At 35.3% G+C, this 23468-nt stretch overlaps 1 protein-coding gene and 1 long non-coding RNA gene across 8 annotated transcripts in view; one reads left to right on the forward strand and one right to left on the reverse strand.

The window, feature by feature from the left end:
• Positions 1–23468, reverse strand: part of LOC126757453 (WAS/WASL-interacting protein family member 2) — a 42418-nt gene that overhangs the window by 9095 nt on the left and 9855 nt on the right. For 3 of the 7 annotated variants that reach the window (XM_050471378.1, XM_050471376.1, XM_050471380.1), the window contains 5 exons: positions 8388–8579; positions 8100–8283; positions 7715–7989; positions 4624–4823; positions 1362–1871 (listed from right to left, as the gene is read on the reverse strand). In XM_050471378.1, the coding sequence (XP_050327335.1) occupies positions 1362–1871; positions 4624–4823; positions 7715–7989; positions 8100–8283; positions 8388–8579 (1361 nt within the window). Of the gene's footprint in view, positions 1–1361; positions 1872–4623; positions 4824–7714; positions 7990–8099; positions 8284–8387; positions 8580–10733; positions 10826–10953; positions 11623–23468 lie in introns of those variants that run through there. The other 4 variants (XM_050471379.1, XM_050471377.1, XM_050471375.1 and 1 more) reach the window with 4 other exon arrangements.
• On the forward strand, positions 10891–20705 carry LOC126757454 (uncharacterized). Its single transcript, XR_007666738.1, has 3 exons — positions 10891–10978; positions 12958–13001; positions 20134–20705. It is a non-coding gene; the product is annotated as an uncharacterized LOC126757454 (long non-coding RNA).

Genomic DNA, 23468 nt, shown 5'->3' on the forward strand with positions numbered 1-23468 from the left:
TTGTATGTCAAAAAAAATGGAACATACAAAAAAACTTGTGCTATATATTGTTATTTTCATTTTTTGTTTTAATTTATATATTTTTGGGTTAACCCGCCTTTTAGGTTAGAACCAGTTGCGATATACAATTAGCTGTATATTAATTTTGGATAGCATTTAAATTTAAATATGAACCATTAACTGCAAATTTTGTTTGTATGCGATTTTACATATATTTACATAAATGTTAACCTTATGAAAAATTATATTTTCAATATTTGGTTGTGTGTTATCATTATTTAAATGTCAATCTGTAAATAGGCTACTAAAACACAAAAGAATTTATTTTTTTTTCCAGCCGCAATATAGCATATACTGGTATGTATAAGTAATTTAAGAGGCTTATAAATTTAATATGAATAGCGCGTGTAAAAAACCTCAGAAATTAACTTCGAATTTATTAGGTACGGTGACTAAACTCTTTATTTAACTATTTTATGTAGTTTTTAGTTCCACATTTCGATTATTTTTTCCCACATAACGGAACTATTAGGAGTTTTAGTATATTTCGAACATATTCACTAACTATTGAAAATCGAAATCTATCTATCTATTTATGAAACAATGTAAATGTTCAACATACAGTTGATTAAATAAGTATAGTTTTAGGCGTTTAATTCAAATAATGAAACAAACAAATAATTAAATAATTTAAAGAATCAATCTATAATTGACTCAATAAAACAAAAAAATAAAAAGTAAATAAAACTGATTATACAAGAAATAAAAATAAAAAAATGGGCTCTACAAAGGTATACACATATTGAGATAAAATAAGTATAGGTTTAGGCGCATTTTTCTACTTTTGTTTCGAAATGTTTCTATAGTATGGAAAAAAACTTTTTAATGTGACTAATGATAAACATTTCCCGAAACAAAGTAAATTTAACAGCCACAATTATGTCTTGTTTATATGTTTTTATGTACGTAACTCGTAAATGATAAATTGTTTACTTTTAAAAAATAATACAAAATACCCTTTATACTGAATGTTTTTTAACTTAAATAAGATATATGTTACAGTATTTACAAACATTTTTCGAATAGCCCAAATATTTTTTACTAAATTCGTAAACTTTTTTAAAACTAAACACAACCATATGAAGTATAATGAATATCAATGGATATAATTACATGAAATGAATTTTACGATGCTGCCCTGTAAGTTGAAAGCCCACACTTTTTTGATTATTGACTATTTCAAACCTGACTTCGGGCCCCAAAACACTAAACCTAAGTTTTCATGGAATTATTTCAAGCATTGCATGCGGCTATTTTAATGATATACAATAGTTTTGTTATTCTTGTTGCATCTGGTATACCTTGGCGACTTCATGCTATGATGGCGCGACACGGTTGTACGTTGACTGCTCGCCAATGCCAATTGCTGTAATCCTGGCGGTTTGGGAGCAAAATTCGGTTTGCCATGATTTGGCACCGGCTTCAAACTTGGCGTCGGCGACTTATTAGTCGGCGTCGTCGTTGATGCTGTGGTAGGGGTGGCAAGCGAATTGTTACTACCCGTTGCAGAGGAGCCAGCAGCGCTATTTATGCCATTCGTGCCGAATAATGATGACTTGTTCGGTAGGATATTGCCTCGGCTCGGTGCAGGTGATGTTTGCTGCTGCTGTTGGAATTGTGTTGCTTTCGACAGTGTACTGTTCAGGCTGCTTTTGTAGTTTAAATGGTTTGTTGTTGTTTTGTTTGTTGTTGTTGTGGTAATTGTGTTGTTGATTGAATTATAATTGTACGAGGTCGTTGTAGTTGAAGAAGAGTTTGTATTACTACTTTTATTATTTACAACATTTGAATTTGTTTTGCCTAATGTTAAACTGTTGAAAAAGAAAATATGTATATATATATGTATAAAAGCAAAAGCAAAAGCAAATAAATTAGGGTTTGAAAAGAAAAAATATAAACACAAGGATAAAGTATAAAAAAAACAACTACTATGGTTAGTAAAAGTTAGCATATGGAAAGAAAGGAGATATAAGTGAGCGGAACAGTTATTTGTATGTACAAAAGAAAAGTCAAAACTTGTCCTGAGAGTTTTGAGATATTATTTTTAAGTGTCAGCGAGTTAATTAAAAAGCCTTATTTCAATTATATAAGGTTGTGGTACTTGAGATGCTTCTTCTTGCGAAAATATTTTTTAATCTCTAATGTCAAATAACATTTTTTTTGTGTTTCTCATGAATTTTTTGTTTACATTTTGATCATTTGTCGGAAACGCCAACATCGGACCACTGTCATACAAACTAATTGATCAAAACCAAATCCTTATAGGGAAAACTTTTAACAAAAAATTTGGTAAGAATTATTGTCAAAAGCAACGACATATGCTGCGGATAGAATGTATAATACTGAACGATAAAAAGCAAGATAAAGATCTTTACATACTCTTTAGTGCTATAAGAAATTCACGTGTGGAGGGTATTATGCCGAAGTAATTTTTTAATTTTTGATTAATATTTGTGTTTTTTTTATTTCTAAAAATTTGCATAAAAAAATTGCATATTATTCAGTAATAATCGGATTCACGAAAACAAGTCAAAAGCATTTATTAAAGAAAATATTATTTCACAAAAATGTATACGTATATTATGTTTACTTCAAATACATAGGGTTAAGTATATACCATATATATGTATATATATTATGGAATTCGTTATTTCCCAGGCATTGATTTTTTTTGAGACGCTCCTAATAGTTTCTGTTTTTGCCCCAAAAAATCATTATCCGACGTAAACAAGCTTTTTATTTTAAATTTAAACCGTGCTTAATAATTATTTTACTTTTACCATATATTTTGTATTTTTAACTTTAGCATTGCATTTTTTATGTACAGAGTAAATAAACCTACATCTTTAAAAAGAGAATATTCTACTGTATCATATAGTACAACATGTCGTATGAGCATCTTAGAATTTAAAATTCAGTTCATTTAATGTATAACTTTTAATGTTTTTATCAGAAAATAATTGGGACCTTTTTTGAATAGCGCTAAATTTTGTAGTAGAATTTCATATTTTCAAAGTTGTAGGGTTATTTATTTTGGAGTTAAAAAATTTAATGCAAAAGATCCAAAAATTCCATGTAAAATACACGGCATAAATTGAAAGTATAGAGCTTAAATAATTTTTTAATGCAAAACATGAAACTTCAGGGGACGTTTGCTAAAATAAAATCAACTTCGAAAATGACGGACACCCTAAAGTGCATATACTTAAGGGATCGTCTCAGTGTGACCCTCCGAAAAATCACTAATTTTCGCGATTTTTTTAATGTTGCAATCAACTAATAAGCCCGATTTTTTGTAAATAAATACATTTTTGTCGAATACAAAATTATCGAATTTTTCCGTTTTTTCCGACAGTTTTTCGTAGAAAAAATAGGAAGATTAAAAAAAAAAATAGAAGGTTAAATAGCGCGATAGCGAATGACGTTAAAAATGTTCTCTCCAAATTGGATATCTTCAAATCTCTTACTTTGAAAGTGGAATATTTTTTGGAAAACACCATTCTGAGAAAAACGCGTTTAAAGATTAGAGTTGCAGTGAACTTCGATTTCAAAATTTGAGAGAATGTTTATTACAGTGTATACTATCCGATAATGCAACAAAAAAAAATGATTTCTCGAAAATTTCGCTCTGAGACGATGCCTTAAGTATATACATATGTACGTATGTAACTATATATATCATTGTATGTAGCAAATGCAAATCTCTAGACAAATTCTTAATGAAAACACCAAATATGATGTGAAGGCGGTTAAAAACACATAGTAAATTAAATTGGGAATAAGAAAAATTTATAAACGTGCATTCATATAAACGTAATGAACAACAAAGCAAATAAATTAAGAATGTGAAAACGAGAGATATTAAAAAAGGTCTCAAAAAATGGAAAACTAAACAAACTGATGTTGATAAAAATGAAATTTACGCGTAGAGCTTGATGAATGTATGACAAACAAAAAGTGTTAATAAACTGTAAAACTGCGCATGACATAAATATTGACAAGCAAGTGATTACATCGGTCGTACGAGAAGTTAGTAACAAGTAATCAGTATGAAGGCGGCTTGCTAGCCATTTGAGGTATGTAAAAATGTATTTATGTATATGTAACATGTGATTTGTTGACGCTTGTAGTAAATGTGTGTTTGATGCAACTGCTAAGTCAAGTTAAGCGAAGATACTTTTATACTAAATACATATGTATGTGTGTATGTATGTATGTATGGATGCGTATTTAAAAAAAAATTAATAACTGTAGCGAAGCAGGTGAATAGTGAAGGCAGCAAAATCAACGTTGAGAGGCGTAGTCGCATACAACTATAGCTGCTATGTACATATGTATGTACGTGGATTTACATTGTTAAAATATTACATATGAAGCTTAAGTTACATATCTACAATTTACATACATATTTACTTTGCTAAGCAATAAAAATATGGATATATCGACAGTAAATATATATGTATATATGTACATACATACATACTTAACGAGAAGTATGCGTTTCATATAAAACAAGCGAAAAAGCGTTTGTGTTTGTATCAAATTCATCAGTGCTTCACTTACTTCAAACTAGCCGCTTTACTTTTGATGCTATTGCTGCTGCCACCACCAGCGATTTTGTTGCTGCCATTGCTGCTCTCCGAAAGCGTAGGCGATGATGCCTTGCTATTGCTGTGGTTTGCCGCCAACGGACTGGCGCGTATACCAGCTGACGACGCGTTAATACCTCTCGTTTTCTCCAACACCGAGTCGGAGGCGCTCTGCTTATTTATGCATAGTTAAGATATGGCGAAAGAGAGAAAACAAAACAAATAAATATTATGAATACAATAAGTAAAGCGAAAAAGGAAAATGTTTAATAATAATTTTTCAATACGTTTAAGCGCATATACAAATGTATTTCATATAGCCTAAATGATATATTGATACGATTTGACGCGTTGCGTTCTAATATTTTTAGCTTTACATCGAATCTCTTACAATATGTTATTTTATAAAAGCATATTTATAAAATTTAAAATTGGGTTTTTACAAAATTATTTTTAGTGCGGTCTATTTATATTGTTTTTGTACCAATGATTGTACTAACAACATAATATTTTACTTACATAATCCTAAATTTCGAAATGATGCATTCTAAAATTTTGTCTTATTTAATTGTATTATTTAGATAAAATTACTTAAACAAATTTAAGTGAGCAAATAGAAATCTGTTATTTAAAAATGAATATATTACTAGAAATATTACTTGTTCCGCCCCGAATATTCTAATTGGCATTCAGGAGTTATCCATTAATGTGTCAATCAGCCATAGTTTAGTTTGTGTAGACATTTCATGAGATGTTTAAAACACTATAAAACCAATTATAATTCGTTTTATACATATGTATAGTTATTTTTAAGGTTATAAAATTTTGTTTAAATCGCTTTCCACACAACTTTAGACATATAAAAATAATATTGTTTAATAAATTATTCCTCTTGGATTTTTTAAACACCCTAAGTTTGTGATATAGCAGAAATAAAATAAGATTTGGAAAACTTCAAAAGCATATTCCAATTTAAGACTTGGAATATGCAAAAATATTATTAACAGACTTGCAAACTATTTTTAGCATAATCTGTTAGAAGAAAAAAAACCTACAAGAACTTAATTTTAATCATTCATTTGTTTGTATGGCAGCTATGTACTATAGTAGTCCGACATCGGCGGTACCGACAAATGAAGAAAAAAATGTGTGCAAATTTTCAGATTCATATGTCAAAAACTGAGATACTAATTCAGCTCATTAATCTGATCATTTATATCTATGTATATATTTTATATAGGGTCTCTGATGTTTATGGATTCTGAAGCAAATATTAAAAAAAGCAAAGAACTATTTTGTAGTAAACCGCTTATTGACTTTTTAATTAATATATATTACATATAAAACACTTGATTATACTAAGAGAAAAGAATAATATACAATATATATATATATATAATTTAAAAATACTATATATGTACATATACAATAATTTAAAAAAAAATCTATATAAGCCTCTAAAGTTCTAATTTAACATATAATTATTTTTTATATTACCTATTCCTGCCTCATAAATATTTTAAAGCCTATTAAGTGATTTTTACGTGAAAAGTTTTCATGATTTTTTCCTAACCGTACAAAGCATAAGACCCATTATTACACTTAATTACACATACGATTTCAGCATTCTTGTAAACTGTATTAAAACGATAACGGTTAATTTAAAAGAAAATACGATTTCCTTATTAGCGAACGCTTTTAATTGTAGACGCCACAGTCGTACGCACTTTAGATGCAAATGACACGCCAAATATAGTGCATATTTATAATGATTTCGTAACACTTCCAATGTCAAATTTATTTATTTATTCAGAAGCGGTGTGGAAAACTACATGAATTGGCTACAGCTTCTACAGCTGTATAAATCAGCTAATAAATTCTCCAACACAGACACTGAAATAGAATTTTGTAAATCTTATACTACAATTTCGTGTGATCATGTGTCTGTACGAATACTTGTAGATAAATTTTAAGTGTATGTAATTTATGCAAATGCGCAAATGAGTGCAGTGATGAGCAAAATTGTTTGCGGCAGTTAAAATAAGTAATGTGTTATCATACATAGTTTAGTGTTGAGCGGTTTTCATAATTGTAATGTATGGTCTAATTAATAATGCCGCATAAATCCAGTGATGAGCGACAACAAAACTATGTTGCGAGATGTGGTGTACTTACTGGTGTAATTTAGACTGCACCGAAGCTATTAAATAGCCCACACAGGTGTATTTATTATAAAATAAAAGAGTATAAAAAGACCGTTATCTTTATTTTGGACTGGCAGTTCGTATGGCAGTTATATGCTGAGTGGTCTGATATAAACAACATGTCGAGATAAGACAGCACCTCTCCAGACAATAATATATGTCGAAATCATTGAACATAACTTGTCATGAAAACAAGGTTTCGTATAAGGACTTGATTTTGATTGTTCAGTGTGAATATATTATGTATGCTTTAATAGTCTGATCTGAACAATTTGTTCGAAGATTGTGGCGAATATGTGAAGATATAAATAAGAAAGTTTTTCATACAAGAACTTGATTTTGATCGTTCATCTTGTGTGGCAGATACATAAATATATGCTATAGTGGTCCGATATCGGTGGCTCCGACAAATGAGCAGCTACTTCTGGAGAAAAAGTTGTGTATAAAATTTTAGATCGATATCTCAATATCTGAGAAATTAGTTCGCATATATGTATGTATGAACATATGTATGTATGTGACAGAGGGTCGGACCTGGCTAAATCAACTCAGACCGCTGATATTTATATATACTCATATGATAACTTTTACAGAAGTACTGCTCTAATTTTCGGCAACACTGTGCGCTGATGTGGTTTATTTGCAAAAATCTTTTGCAAACGTACGCTACACAGCAACACCACCAGAAACCTACTGGTACTAGAAATCACCACAAAATTTTCTTGCCGCTTATTTGTTAATCTCTAGTTTTGTCACTCACATACATATTTACACATATTTTTTTTTGTTTTTGTTTTGTTTTGCATATTTTTTCTAGTCTTTCTTATTCTCATGTCATAATTTGGCATGCATTGTATTTACCGTTGAGAGATTTTTCGGTGGCGTCGATGGCGGCTGCGGTGGTGGTCCACGATTTGTGCGTAAATTCGCCTCGGTCGCATTGACCGGCTGTTGTAGCTGCTGTTGCTTCTGCCGCTTCAGCGTCAAATGTTTTGTTAGTTCAGTATTGAAATCTAATGGACCATTACTGCTGCCGTTATTTCCGCTGTTGGCGTTCGCCGGTGGCGATGTGTCGTTGCGTCTACTCGCTGCGGACGAGTCGTTATTGGTAGCAGTGGGGATTGCCGGTGCTTGGGCTGAAAATGTCATGTAGGAAATTGTAAAAGTAGAAAATAATACATCACATAAACACACATATCAATAAGAACATATGTAAATCGGAAAATAGAATTGGTGTGTTACTCACCACGACTAGTGCCATTGACTGGCTTCAGTTTGGGCATTGAGGTTAACCCTTCGAATAAGCCACCCAATTTTGGTGCGCCATTGCCCACATTATTGTTATTACTATTACTGATAATGTTGTTGTTATTATTATTGTTGTGTATTCGTTTCGGTGAACTCGTTGCGGATGACGTTGAATCGAAAATCTGTGCGTAATAGGAAAAATAAAGAAAAACAACACCAGTTAGTTACATACGTGAAATGAAAAGTCAATTCACAAAAGCTCAGTTTTATATCGCAAAAGACACACCTTTCCTGCTAGGGCTGGTCCGCTTTTATCAACTGTTGTAGTCTTTTTCAGTTTAGTGCCTTTTTGTATGGATTGTAGGAGCGCTGAACGCATATCTCCGCCACCGGCACCACCTAATTTGAGACCTCCCATAGCCGGAGGCGGTGGTGGCCCTGGTGGCGGCGGTGGACCCGGTGGTGGTGGTATAGCCATCTGTAAATCAAAAGAAAACATATTTGGTTATTTAAGTGCAATTCGATAATATTTAAAAATTAAAGAAAATATAAAGCCTCGTTTCACTATGTAATTTTACCAACTAAGTGTAAACTAACTTATTGCTAGAAATACGCCCATAAGTATAAATCCAAAAGCGAGGATTTTCAGTAAATCCGCCTTTAGATTAACACGATTTTTTTATCGCCGAAATTGGTTCGGAACTTAGCATTCATTTACGTCATCATTTACATGAGACAATCGTGACAAGCAGAATACCGGCATTATAGTCATCTGTAGAAAATAAAGCTATGTATCTGTTTTCAAAAAGTAACTGAAATTCTTTGAATATTTTTTCAGAAAGTTGTATTGAGGAACTAGTTTTTAGAAAAAATAATAAACTTTTATCATGGAAATAATATATCAACGAACAATGGGAATCGATGAAAATGTTGCAGAAGTATTATAGAGAGTTTACTTAATCACGAACAGAAGTATTTGAGTGGCATTCATCGAAAACTTGTCTCAGGCGACTCCTCCATCCACCTCTCTTATTGACGATAATATTGAACAAGTTAAAGAAACAGTAGTTTAATTTTCGTAACAGAGAATCTCAAGATCTCTTGTGGTTCGACTCGATCATTTTGGTTAATGTTTTGGGTATGAAGAGTGTCAGTGCTAGACCCGTACCCAAACACCGGAATTTTTTGTAAAAACGTCGAGCAGAGGTTTTTCACAAATACGAAACGAGAGTCATCGCACAAGCCACCGTATTCACCAGAATTGGCTCCCGTCACATTTTTTTCTTATCGACTTCAAAAATACTTCGGAGAACGCGTCGTGAGTCATTCTTGTAAAAGTTATTGGGTGAGGCCAGCGCGCCGAGGCTTAAGTATAACAAATGTATGGAAAGTTGGATGAAGCATTGGCTTGTATTTCCTTAAAAGGAGTCTATTTTGAAAGTATTAGTAAACATTTGTGTTAAAATACGTAAAATGTTTTTGTTTTTGTCAATCCGGGTCATGTTTGATCAGAGAGCACATACTCACAGACATATGTACATATATCGAACCATATCGGGTTAGTTAGACCATTTATAGCTCATAAACTTCATACATTTCAATGTCCATACACGTATTTTTGTCTACAAAAATAAACCAAATGTATGAATTGAAGACATACTATATTTCACACCTCTATACACTATGCCAATAAAAGTATATTTTTACGACTTCCTTCGAAGAAATTTCAAATAATTGGCAAGTAATATCCGCATTAACATCATTTTATATAAGTTTAAGCATTCTTGTAAAACACAGCCATAAAATTTTGCCAATTCAAGCTTTAGCCTTATAATATTTGCTGGCAAATTACAGGAGGACCGAAAATAAAAGTGGTAACAAAACTCTACAACCCTAAAAGGCAAGCAATGTAATAGAAGCATCCGGCACAAAAATATTTGGTGCTAATGAAAAAGGTTGCAAGAACATTTAGCGGACAAGTAACTTTGATTTCCGGTGCTTCAGTGATGTACATAAATATTTTGAGGTATCAACACTTGTCTTTTCCTCAAATATATTTTTTGGCAAGTGAAATATGCAAGGAAGTATAATTTTTTTTAACACCAAACAAAAAAAATTCTTGAAAAATTAAAAAAAGGCATTTGAACCTGAAAAATGTATGTATGTACATATGTCTGGGCAGTAAGCCGCAACACGCGTTTTGCATACCAAATCAATCTAGAGAATCGACGAACGAACTTGTTATTTATTTGTTGGTGCTGCACAATCATAAGACATTAAATATGAGCGGACAATCGTAGGTCGTATGGATCGTATAAACAAAGCACAATAATAATGACAATGAAAAGTAGTGAAAAAGCAAACATAAAAAAAAACTTTAAGTGCCCACATGCATAGAATAAACTTATTTATTTTTATAAAGTATTACATGAGTCATCCAATGAATGAAATATTCAAATAAATAGAGAAAAATAATTGAGTAAAATTACAAGTCACTTTAAAAACTGTTATTGAAAATAGAAATAATAAAAAAAACAAAGTGCAAGTTGTAAAAGTGCATTATGACTAAGCCATCAAATAAGCTGTGGCAACTGTGATCGATTTTCAAAGTCGATTATTTCATACCATTTACCTTGTTGAAAGTTTGTTGACAATTGCAATTTTTTATATTTAATTGTGCTTATATTTGTGAATAAGTGTTAATTTCGATTAAAAATTGACAAAAAGTGCAAATTTGTTCTCAGCAACTATTTTATTTTCAGCTTCTACAAAACACGCTGCAGTCGTTGCGCGTTTGAGTATCACACCAGATTTTATTTATATTCGAGCGAAAAATGTATTAACAAATATACCTTTATTGCGCACACTTAATCACAGGTGAGTCAGCAGCAAATGTGCTTGCTGCTGAACTGACTTAATATAAGAAACATTAATTAAAAACAAGCGGAATGTGCGAAATATTTTTTTGGTGCAAACTCTTTCACTGGCAGTGAAAGAAAAACACAACACACGCAAAGCACTGATCTATAGTTAATTGCCAAATGGTTTTTTGGCAGATCTGTTTCGTTTATTTTATTTTATTTTAATTGTTTGCTTCAATATATAATATTTTCACTTGTTTGGCGCGTCTCAATCACAAACACTGCCAACACCATTACTCAATTTCATTTGTTTTCTGCAAATTTACTAGCCACTCAATTAGCTAGTAAATGAAAAGTTTTAGTACACCACACGCACGCGCATTAACACAACAACGCTCTCGCGTTCAACGTTCAAATGGCAACACGCCGTGCCGCAAATGTCTCGAAAAGCGACACAACACAACAAACTGGGGACTGCGATTACTTGGCTAATCGCACACTCACGCACACGCAAGCCAACGAGCAGAAGGCATCAGCAACGTCATCACCAGCGGCGTCAACGGGATGACGAAGAAGCTAAAAAGCCGAGCGCGGGTTAGCTAGTAGTAAGCCAACAACATAGTATACAAGTAAGCGTGCACTGAGGTGCTGACGCTGCGGGAGCAAGAAAAGACTGTGGCGCGCGTGTTTATCTTAGGGAATCATACAAAACGTACACTTAGCGATGTCTCAGTGTTAAATGATCGCGAGCAAAATAATGACTAAGTGACTAACAGCTTATGCTCTATACGATTCTCTGTAAATTGTGCTGTTATGTGTAGTTCCTGCAGGCGGCGCGTGCCCACATTGATACGCTGCGTTTACCTCTGGCTGAGTCTGAGGCTTGTAAGAATATGACGTCAGCGACACTATTGCTAATTGTGCAAAGAGCTAGCGAGCTGCATGCATATATGTACATACATACATACATTGACACTATGTTTGACAAGCTGTGTTTATGTAGCGACAGATTTAAATCAGTTACAGTTGTGTGCCATAGAAAATTAACGCAAAAGCCCATAAAGGCCAGGAAAGAAAAAAACGATTGCGAGGATAGACTAATTAATGAAGCAATTCGCGAATTTGTAACAATTTAAGTCACTAAACTAAACTTGAATGGAAATGAAGAAAACTATCATGAAATACGAACTTTGGTGCCATTAATATAGCAGTAGATCTCCTATTATTAACTATTTACTCTGATAGGACGGCAGTAAATCTAATTGCAGGAGTTCTTTTTCCAGCTTCAACCGTACCTATAAAGTTAAAGTTAAGATTTATGAGAGCGAGAAAATTGGTCAATGGGCGTGACACTATTCATTTTTAAGTGAAATCACTTATCTCAGGACCCGATCAACCGATTTCAACTAAATTTAGTACGTGGTATTCTTCTCACATTCCTATACCACAGTGCAAAAATAAGCGAACTCGGGCTACAACCACAATTTTAATTTGCATTTGATTATTTCACCTTATATCAAATATACAAATCAAAAAGCAATTAATATAACGGAATAAAATTTTGCACTAATAATTCCTTTAAATACCAGCCACCTTATGACCAAAAATTTTTCAAATTCAACCAAAACTGTTCACGCCCCTAGGTACCGCATATATGGACCCTAGTATATATAGTTGACTTTTAACCGAAAATATCGGGCAATGTATGAGATATACCGAATATATCGGTCAGTGTATAAGTTATATATAAAATATATATACTATATATACAATGAAATCGATTGGATTTAGAACCTCTGGTTAACGTTTAACATCTTAAGGTATTTGGCTGGAATTGATTCCTGCAAGTTTCAAAAGCCATTCCTTACTTGTTTATATTAATTTTGATTTTTCAACCACTCCGAAGTGTACTTTTTTTCACGAAAAAACAACTTTTTTTGGTAAGCAACCGGTATTTTTTATAGTAAAAATATTTTTTTTCTTTTTGGATTATAGATAACATTTTTCGGAGATCATCCTGGAGAACAGCTACGGGATCGGTAATATGTATAAATATTTATTAAATAAAATACTTCTTTAAAAATATTCACATAACTTGTTTTTCTGACTTGTAAGTAAATATACGTATAACCCCTTAACGCACAACTTCAAAATTTACATAAACGTAATAAACGTTTACTTTTATATAATATATATTATAATATATAATGACTTAAAGTGCAATGAAAATTTAAGACAGCAGTTCATGAAAAATTAGTTATGAGAAGTCGTGCTAGTGGGGTGATCAACTTTTATTGACTCATTTAAGCACGCCTTATTTTCCCAAAAAGTGTGATTCAAGTCTTCAGTGAATTCTCTGAATTATGTATTTGCAGTATATGCAATCAGCAATTGCGAAGCGAATTCAAACAAAAAGTAACTCAAAGATGAATACATTATTAATGAAAGTATAAACAAATACAGCTGAAACTAACTGTAATTCTTGCGAATTTGCGAACGTCTTATCATAATTTGAAAAAATAAAAATTGTGATAAGCACGATTGTAAGAAATTTCTTTTTATGATTATAACGGTTTTTCCAAAATTTCCAGAAAAATTCTTCCTTGTTATTTATATGTGGATTCTCAAACAGAATTTTGCCAATGTAGAATAAACCTTTTTTTATCAAATATTATTTAAATATAGACTGGACCCCACAATAATATTTTATATTTAAAAGTTAAGGGTTAATTTATCTTGATTATACCGGAATAAAGTCCCCACTTTCGCGAATTATTTCAATGCAATATCGGCATTGAAGAGGACATTTAAGACATACATATGTATGTACTTACATACAATATATTCGGAAGTGTTTAATAAACACGGAGAGAGACTCCGTCGCCGAGTACTATCATTCACTCCGGTGAATGAGCGTCTAGCCACAATCCGCATCAAAGCGAGGTTCTTCCAACATATCGCTGATATGCGCCCACGCCCCGACGGAAGAGAAGGACGATGTGACCAAGGATGTCTTTTATGAGTGCTTGGAGCGCACTTATGAGAGCTGCCCCCGCCACGATGTCAAAATCGTGCTTGGCGACTTTAAGGCCAGGGTGGGTAAAGAAAGTATCTTTGTCACTACGGTCGGTGCATTCAGCCTCCACGACGAAACATCCCCAAATGGGTTGAGGCTGATCGACTTCGCCGGGGCCCGAAATATGGTTATCTGTAGTACTAGATTCCAGCATAAAAAGATTCATCAAGCTACCTGGCTATCTCCGGATCGAAAAACTACTAACCAGATCGATCATGTTGTGATAGACGGAAGACACGTCTCCAGTGTTTTAGATGTGCGTGCGCTCCGAGGTCCTAACATCGACTCAGACCACTATCTTGTTGCAGTCAAGATTCGCAAAAAACGCACGCCAACAACCACAAGGAAGGTTCGACGTCGAGAAGCTGCAATCACAACAGACAGCCGAACGATTTTCTATTCGGCTTGCACTCCTGCTCTCTGAGAGCACTCGTCAACAACTCGGTATAAGGGAACTGTGGGACGGCATTTCAAACTCCTTACGTACAGCTGCAACCGAAACCATTGGTTTTCGGAAAGTGCAAAAGAACAGCTGGTTCGACGAGGAGTGCCGTGTCGCAGCGGAGAGAAAACAGGCTGCCTACCTCCCAACGTTACGATCGACCACTACACGTGCGGGATGGGATAGATACCGAGAGTTGAAGAGGGAAGCGAGACGCATTTGTAGACAGAAGAAAAAAGAGGCCGAAATGCGTGAGTATGAAGAGCTTGATAAGCTGGCCGACAGGGGTAATGCTCGAAAATTCTACGAAAAAATGCGGCGGCTTACAGAAGGTTTCAAGACCGGAGCATACTCTTGTAGAACCCCCAAAGGTGATCTAGTGACCGATGCCCAGAGCATACTTAAATTATGGAGGGAACACTTCTCCAGCCTGCTGAATGGCAGTGAATGCACAACGCCAGGAGAAGGCGAACCCGATTCCCCAATCGATGACGATGGAGCAGACATTCCATTGCCCGACCATGAAGAAGTTCGAATAGCAATTACCCGCCTGAAGAACAACAAAGCGGCGGGGGTCGAAGGATTGCCGGCCGAGCTATTCAAACACGGCGGCGAAGAACTGATAAGGCGCATGCATCAGCTTCTTTGTAAAATATGGTCGGACGAAAGCATGCCCAACGATTGGAATTTAAGTGTGCTATGCCCAATCCATAAAAAAGGTGACCCCATAATCTGCGCCAACTACCGTGGGATTAGCCTCCTCAACATCGCATATAAGGTTCTATCGAGCGTATTGTGTGAAAGATTAAAGCCCACCGTCAACAAACTGATTGGACCTTATCAGTGTGGCTTCAGACCTGGAAAATCAAAAACCGACCAGATATTCACCATGCGCTAAATCTTGGAAAAGACCCGTGAAAGAAGAATCAACACACACCACCTCTTCGTCTATTTCAAAGCTGCTTTCGACAGCACGAAAAGGAGCTGCCTTTATGCCACGATGTCTGAATTTGGTATCCCCGCAAAACTAATACGGCTGTGTAAACTGACGTTGAGCAACACCAAAAGCTCCGTCAGGATCGGGAAGGATCTCTCCGAGCCGTTCGATACCAAACGAGGTTTCAGACAAGACGACTCCCTATCGTGCGACTTCTTCAACCTGCTTCTGGAGAAAATAGTTCGAGCTGCAGAACTAAATAGAGAAGGTACCATCTTCTATAAGAGTGTACAGCTGCTGGCATATGCCGATGATATTGATATCATCGGCCTCAACACCCGCGCCGTTAGTTCTGCTTTCTCCAGGCTGGACAAGGAAGCACAGAAAATGGGTCTGGCAGTGAACGAGGGCAAAACGAAATATCTCCTGTCATCAAACAAACAGTCGTCGCACTCGCGACTTGGCTCTCACGTCACTGTTGACAGTCATAACTTTGAAGTTGTAGATAATTTCGTCTATCTTGGAACCAGCGTAAACACCACCAACAATGTCAGCCTAGAAATCCAACGCAGGATTGCTCTTGCCAACAGGTGCTACTTCGGACTGAGTAGGCAATTGAAAAGTAAAGTCCTCTCTCGACGAACAAAAGCTAAACTCTATAAGTCGCTCATAATTCCGGTCCTACTATATGGTGCAGAGGCTTGGGCGATGACAGCAACCGATGATGCTTTTATCGGCTTTGCATGTGTGAAAAAATATTTTGACAATTTGACAAAATTATCTTCTAACCCGGTAATAATAATTATATCATAAATAATAATATTTTAAATAAATTAAAGGCAAACATAAGAAGATAATATAATAATAATGATAACTAAATAAAAAAGTCATAAATTATTAAAACAAAAGTTAAATAAACAAGAAAGAAAGGGGGCTAAGTTCGGGTCCAACCCAATATTTTATACTCTTGGAACTTGTAAGAATCAAAGCCAGGGAAATAAGATGTAAAACGTTAACCAGAGGAGCGGAATCTAAGCAATTTCATATATACATACATATACCCTGTAAAGTTCTCTCACGACGAACAAAAACCAAACTCTATAAGTCATTCATTATTTCCGTAACACTTACCGATCCAAACGGGGTTAGATCGCCGAAAAAACACCCTTGGTCGGATGAAATCCGAGTCAATTCCGGTGCGTAGAACCGGCTGTCGTGGGAATTATATCCGTCCTGCTATATGGTGCAGGGGCATGAACGATGACAACATCTGATGAGTCGACGTTACGAATTTTCAAGAAAAAGGTTCTGTGGAACATTTATGGTCCTTTGCGCGTTGGCCTTGGCGAATATCGCATTCGATGGAGCGATGAGCTGTATGAGATATACGACGACATTGACATAGTTCAGCGAATTAAGAGACGCGGCTGTGATTATGTCGTGCGTATGGACAAAAACACTTCAGCTCTGAAAGTATTTGACGCAGTACCAGCCGGGGTAAGCAGAGGAAGAGGAAGACTTTCACTCCGTTGGAAAGACCAGGTGGAGAAGGACCTGGCTTCGCTTTTAATCTTCAGTTGGCGCCACGTTGCGAAAAGAAGAAACGACTGGCGCGCTGTTGTTAACTCGGCTATAATCGCGCAAGCGGTGTCTACGCCAGTAAAGGAGAGGAATGATAACTTATAAATCAAACGCAAAATTAACTGACGTTCTACTTATTCATCTTCATCGTAAAAATAAAATGGTATAAAAAACTATCAGTTTCACCTTTTGACGAAAAAACAGTACCAGCTAAACTCACATCTACATTTCTCCATAAGTGTATAAAAATATAGAACTCTTAAAGTAAAATTAAGTTGAAATTAAAATAAAGAACTTTGCCTTTCATCGATTCTACTTGTATATACTGTAACAAAAAAGCACCCGGAAATTGTAATTAAATTCTTCTTCTTCTTCTTATTTGGCGTAGACACCGCTAACGCGATTATAGCCGAGTTAACAACAGCGCGCCAGTCGTTTCTTCTTTTCGCTACGCGGCGCCAATTGGATATTCCAAGCGAAGCCAGATCCTTCTCCACTTGGTCCTTTCAACGGAGTGAAGGTCTTCCTCTTCCTCTGCTTCCCCCGGTGGGTACTGCGTCGAATACTTTCAGAGCTGGAGTGTTTTCATCCATCCGGACAACATGACTTAGCCAGCGTAGCCGCTGTCTTTTAATTCGCTGAACTATGTCAATGCCGTCGTATATGTATCTCATACAGCTCATTGTTCCATCGAATGCGATATTCGCCGTGGCCAACACGCAAAGGACCATAAATCTTTCGCAGAACTTTTCTCTCGAAAACTCGTAACGTCGACTCATCGGTTGCCGTCATCGCCCAAGCCTCTGCACCATATAGCAGGACGGGAATTATGAGCGACTTATAGAGTTTGGCTTTTGTTCGTCGAGAGAGGACTTTACTTTTCAATTGCCTACTCAGTCCGAAGTAGCACCTGTTGGCAAGAGCAATCCTGCGTTGGATTTCCAGGCTGACATTGTTGGTGGTGTTCATACTGGTTCCTAAATAGACGAAATTATCTACAACTTCAAAGTTATGACTGTCAGCAGTGACGTGAGAGCCAAGTCGCGAGGGCGAAGACTGTTTGTTCGATGACAGGAGATATTTCGTTTTGCCCTCGTTCACTGCCAGACCCATTTTCTGTGCTTCCTTGTCCAGCCTGGAGAAAGCAGAACTAACGGCGCGGGTGTTGAGGCCGATGATATCAATATCATCGGCATATGCCAGCAGCTGTACACTCTTATAGAAGATGGTACCTTCTCTATTTAGTTCTGCAGCTCGAACTATTTTCTCCAGAAGCAGGTTGAAGAAGTCGCACGATAGGGAGTCGTCTTGTCTGAAACCTCGTTTGGTATCGAACGGCTCGGAGAGATCCTTCCCGATCCTGACGGAGCTTTTGGTGTTGCTCAACGTCAGTTTACACAGCCGTATTAGTTTTGCGGGGATACCAAATTCAGACATCGTGGCATAAAGGCAGCTCCTTTTCGTGCTGTCGAAAGCAGCTTTGAAATAGACGAAGAGGTGGTGTGTGTTGATTCTTCTTTCACGGGTCTTTTCCAAGATTTAGCGCATGGTGAATATCTGGTCGGTTTTTGATTTTCCAGGTCTGAAGCCACACTGATAAGGTCCAATCAGTTTGTTGACGGTGGGCTTTAATCTTTCACACAATACGCTCGATAGAACCTTATATGCGATGTTGAGGAGGCTAATCCCACGGTAGTTGGCGCAGATTGTGGGGTCACCTTTTTTATGGATTGGGCATAGCACACTTAAATTCCAATCGTTGAGCATGCTTTCGTCCGACCATATTTTACAAAGAAGCTGATGCATGCTTCTTATCAGTTCTTCGCCGCCGTGTTTGAATAGCTCGGCCGGCAATCCATCGGCCCCCGCCGCTTTGTTGTTCTTCAGGCGGGTAATTGCTATTCGAACTTCTTCATGGTCGGGCAATGGAATTAAATTCCCCGGGTGAAATATCATTTTAAAAACGTGTAACTTGCTAAGTTGGTAGGACTGTCCTTAATTACTATGCCAAATTTGAACGCGATCTGTCAACCAGTTTCTTTACAGCAGCTGATTAAATTGGTACACCTCAGTAGTGCGTTACGATTTTTACAATGATTAAAAATATCAAACAAAGCATTTGCTTCAAATTTTGTATTTCTAACCAAATATCGTTGCGAATGTTGGAAAAGGCTTACAGTAATTCAGTTTTATCAAAAACATAAGCCTACGAGTGGTATAAAACCTTCAAAGACGGACGAGCGATCTTTGAAGATGTGCATCGCTCTGGACGACCTCCGACTTCTTCAACTGATGATGCCACATTCATGGAGAGCATAATAACTGCCGATGAGGAATGGGTTTATGAATTTGACATGCAAACATGTCAACTATCATCGGAATGGAGGGAAAAAACGCACCAAACCAAAACAAGTTATGAAGGGATAAGTTCGGGTTCAACCGAACATTTTATACACTGGTATGAGTAAAACACGTTCTCTTATTTTCATTAGGATAAGTCACATATTGGCCGATATACATATGTATGCGGTAAAAAGTCCCCCGTAAGTTCGAAAATCTTTATATTAGGTATACTGGGGCTAAGGAAAGTAATGGCCTTATTCAACTAATTTTTTACATTCAGACATACCATTATAAGAGAAGGATTATCCCTTAATTTCAGTTATATGTATGTATATATCACACAGTGACCGACATTTTCGGTACCTAGGGGCTTCAACACTTTTAATTGGATTTGACTAATTTTTGGTCATAAAGTAGCACGCACTAAATACGCTATTCGTGCAAAGTTTTATCCCGTTATATTAATTGCTTCTTGATTTATGTAATGGAAACTAAACGAACCAAGTGGAATTTAAAATTGTGCTATATGGGAAGTAGGCGAGGTTGTTGTCCGATTTCGTTAATTTTCAGAATGTGACATAAAATTTAGAGCTTAGTTATGGAACTTTATATGTTTTCGGTTAATGACGATTTCTAGGCGTGGTAGTGATCCGATTACTCCTTCGTAGATGAACGATTCTCAATTTTTACTCAAGTTACAGCTTGCATGGACAGACGGACAGACAGTCAACCAGATTTCAACTTTTCCTGATCATATATACATATATACATATAACCCTATATCTATCTTAGTTTTAGATGATACGTACAGCCGTAAGGTCAACAAAACTACAATACTCTGTAGCAACTGATTGCAAGAGTATAAAAAACACGCCAAAGCCCCTCAAAAATTAAGGTGATGTTAAATTTTTTTAAAAATTCGTGGTTGGATGCATCATGAATTTATTCCGCAGGAACAGACGGTGAATGAGGAGTTATATTTGGCCTGCTTGAGGCATGTGCATTATAACATCCGTAAACAGTCGAGGAACAATTCATGGATTTTACATGATGATAATTCATGATTGTGGCCGAATTGAAAGTCAAAAACGCAATCAATACCATCGATCAAACACCTTATTATATTTGGTTCAGTGTGATTTATTCTATTCATTCAATCGGAGAGATAAAACAAAATTCGCGGAAGGTGCTGAAGGCCATCCCAAAACGAGTTTATGAAAAGTGTTTCGAGGAAAAATCGTTGCCATATGTGTATTGCATCTGGTGGGGATTACTTTGAAGGCGACAAAATAAATATTTATGAATAATTAAATATTTTGCGTTTTTTACAATTCATTTACTTTTTTGTAACAATATAAAGTTTATAAAACACAGATTTAACGTTATAAAAATTTAAACGCATTAAATTATGTTTACATTGTGAAATTTTGTACAAACGCTTGCATAAAAAAATACATTCATACATATGTACATACATACATATGTACGTAACTACGTTGCTATTAAAAATAGTTGACATGGGACGCCTACCAAAAAGCTTTCTCTTGCCTTGATTTTTTTAAATACCAAGAAAGTAATGAGCTAGCCACTCATATTATGGAATTACTTAAAGCAGAGCAACGTCGATATGTGAACGATTCAAACACGCGCGTTGCGTGCCGTATGCGTTGCTGGACTAACAATTATAATGCACAAATAAAATAGTCGAAAAAACTGTTAAAACTACAATGTTTTTCTATTACTACTCATTATAGTGGTTAATTCGAATGCCAGCGTGTAATAATAAAATTAAAATGAAATGCATTCGCAAAGTTATACACGTTAAATGTAACTTTATATGTATGTTGTTGTTATATGTGTGAGTTACGCAACAATTGTTATGTGGCAGGAATAACTAACCAAAATGGCAATGACAATGTATCTATTACACGCATCAGTTTCATTTCACGCCCGATTTGTTAACACAAGCACACGCAATAAATTTTGTATGTAAGTTATAGTGGGAAATGTATGTGCGTAACGTATCATTTATATATTATCGGTCAAGAGGTAGGTCAGGCCGGTAGGAAAGCAAGCGTACCATACACTTGGACGCGCAATGAACTACCTTCTGCATAAATATACATACATGCATACAATATGTATGTGTAGCTACAAGCTAATTTGAGGTTCGTTTAGTCAATGCATTAGTTGCTTAGGTCATACCATTAGTTTTGAACTTTGCTGAAAGCTGTGTAAATGGACAGGTCAATATTAGCAAATATAGTGTTTACAAATATGTGTGTAACCATATAAACATACAAGTGCATTACGCACACGTGGGAATACAATAAGCTCGAAAGGCTGACTCGTGTAACTTTTTTTGCGTGTGGGCGTTTACATTTTGCAATGATGACCAACAATTAGCCAGTGTTGTAATTTAAGAATATTGACAATCCTGTCGACAAAACACACCCAAAAATAAATTTATTTGGCCAGTTACGTACAACATTTTCTATTAGCTTTCTATTCGCAAAACAACAAATTGAATTACAATGTCAAAAGGCTAGGTGCTTCGTTTAATAGGCGGAATAATTGTGTTTGTTTTTGCAATTTTTTTTACGAGTAACGGGAACAGGAAATTGGGTGTGAACGTTAGAGTGAAATCATGAGCTTAAAGAAAGCAGACAAAATTGAAGCAGCTAATGAACAAAAGTCCTGCCGGTTTTTTCGTCGGTCGTCATTAGAGAATTGACAGAGCGGTGTGCATCGGTTGTTGAAAACACCGTTAATGTATTAGGCCAACCTATTGAGATGATACTTTATTTTTCTATTTAGTTGAAAGCGATGCCTATTTACACGTACTTTTGTAGACTATCTTCAGCTTTATAAATGTAAATTCGAAAAAAATTCTACTAGATCTAGTAGGCATTGGGAAATTTTTTATTTTTTAAGAAATTGGGTTGAACATCGTTCAGTTTTAGTCGTGTTTTGGTTCTTTTTTTGAAAAATTGCGCAAAATGCCAAATGATCAGAAGAAAATATGAAGGATCTCAGCCAAACAGCCACTTTAACACAAAAGATGAAGGCTGCACGACTTTATTGAACTAAAAAGTAATAAAATTGGGATCAATATGATTAGCAACTGATTATGTGATTTGACGAAAGCAAATTTAATTTGACAAGCTCCAAAATTTGCTTTGGTGAGAGGTTCCAGAATAATTGTGTAGTAAAGAAAATCAAGTTCCCTTAAAGGCAAATGATTTTTTTCAATCTATATTTTGGGACCTGGTTGATGGAATAACGAATGCGCAAAAATATGCAGCAGTGGTTAACAAATTTTTAATACCCGCAATTGAAAAGCATTATCCTTATACAGATCGCCTAATCTTCCAGGATAACTCATCGTAATGCAAAATGGCTATCTGTTGATTGGGGACAAATCTTGTATAAAATATCTATAGAATATTGAGGTATATGATACTATTCAGCTCGGCTTTTATTATTTTGCGTTGGCCAATACTTTTAATGATCCAAGGATTCAACGCTTGGAATGGCCGGGAAACTCGCCCGATTTAAAACCTATTGAATACTTATAGCACATAATGAAGTTGCTAAACAGAAGCCAACAAATAAAAGTCAAATAATAAAGGCTTTAGAACTGATTTGGTATGATCCGGTAAGGAAATAAATTGAGATCCTAGTGAATTCCATGCCTTCAAGAATTACGGCAGTTATTGAGGCTAAAGGAGGAAGGACTCGTTATTAAAAGAGTCTATTGTAAAGTCTATATTTTTACCATTCGTGGTGAAAATGATTTAGATGTATACATTAACTTCAAATTGTTTTCCTTTATTTAATTATGAATATCATGGATAGTACTTTTTATTAATTTTTTTTCAATTAATTGGTTATTGCTTATAAAAACCATTTTCGAGAAGAACTTTTGTGGCTAAATAAATGAAAATGGCCCTACTTTGTAAACAAATTACTAATGTGATCTTACTTCAATTCAATTCGGTCCAAAAAATAAACAAACTACTCAAAAGAACAACTAACAGAAATATGGAAAACAATTATTTCCACTTTAATACCTTTTATTTTATAAAATAATCGGAAATTCCATTTTAATCCAATCGCCTGCTATA

This window comes from Bactrocera neohumeralis, chromosome 4, assembly GCF_024586455.1.
Source record: "Bactrocera neohumeralis isolate Rockhampton chromosome 4, APGP_CSIRO_Bneo_wtdbg2-racon-allhic-juicebox.fasta_v2, whole genome shotgun sequence".
Lineage (NCBI taxonomy): Eukaryota > Metazoa > Arthropoda > Insecta > Diptera > Tephritidae > Bactrocera > Bactrocera neohumeralis.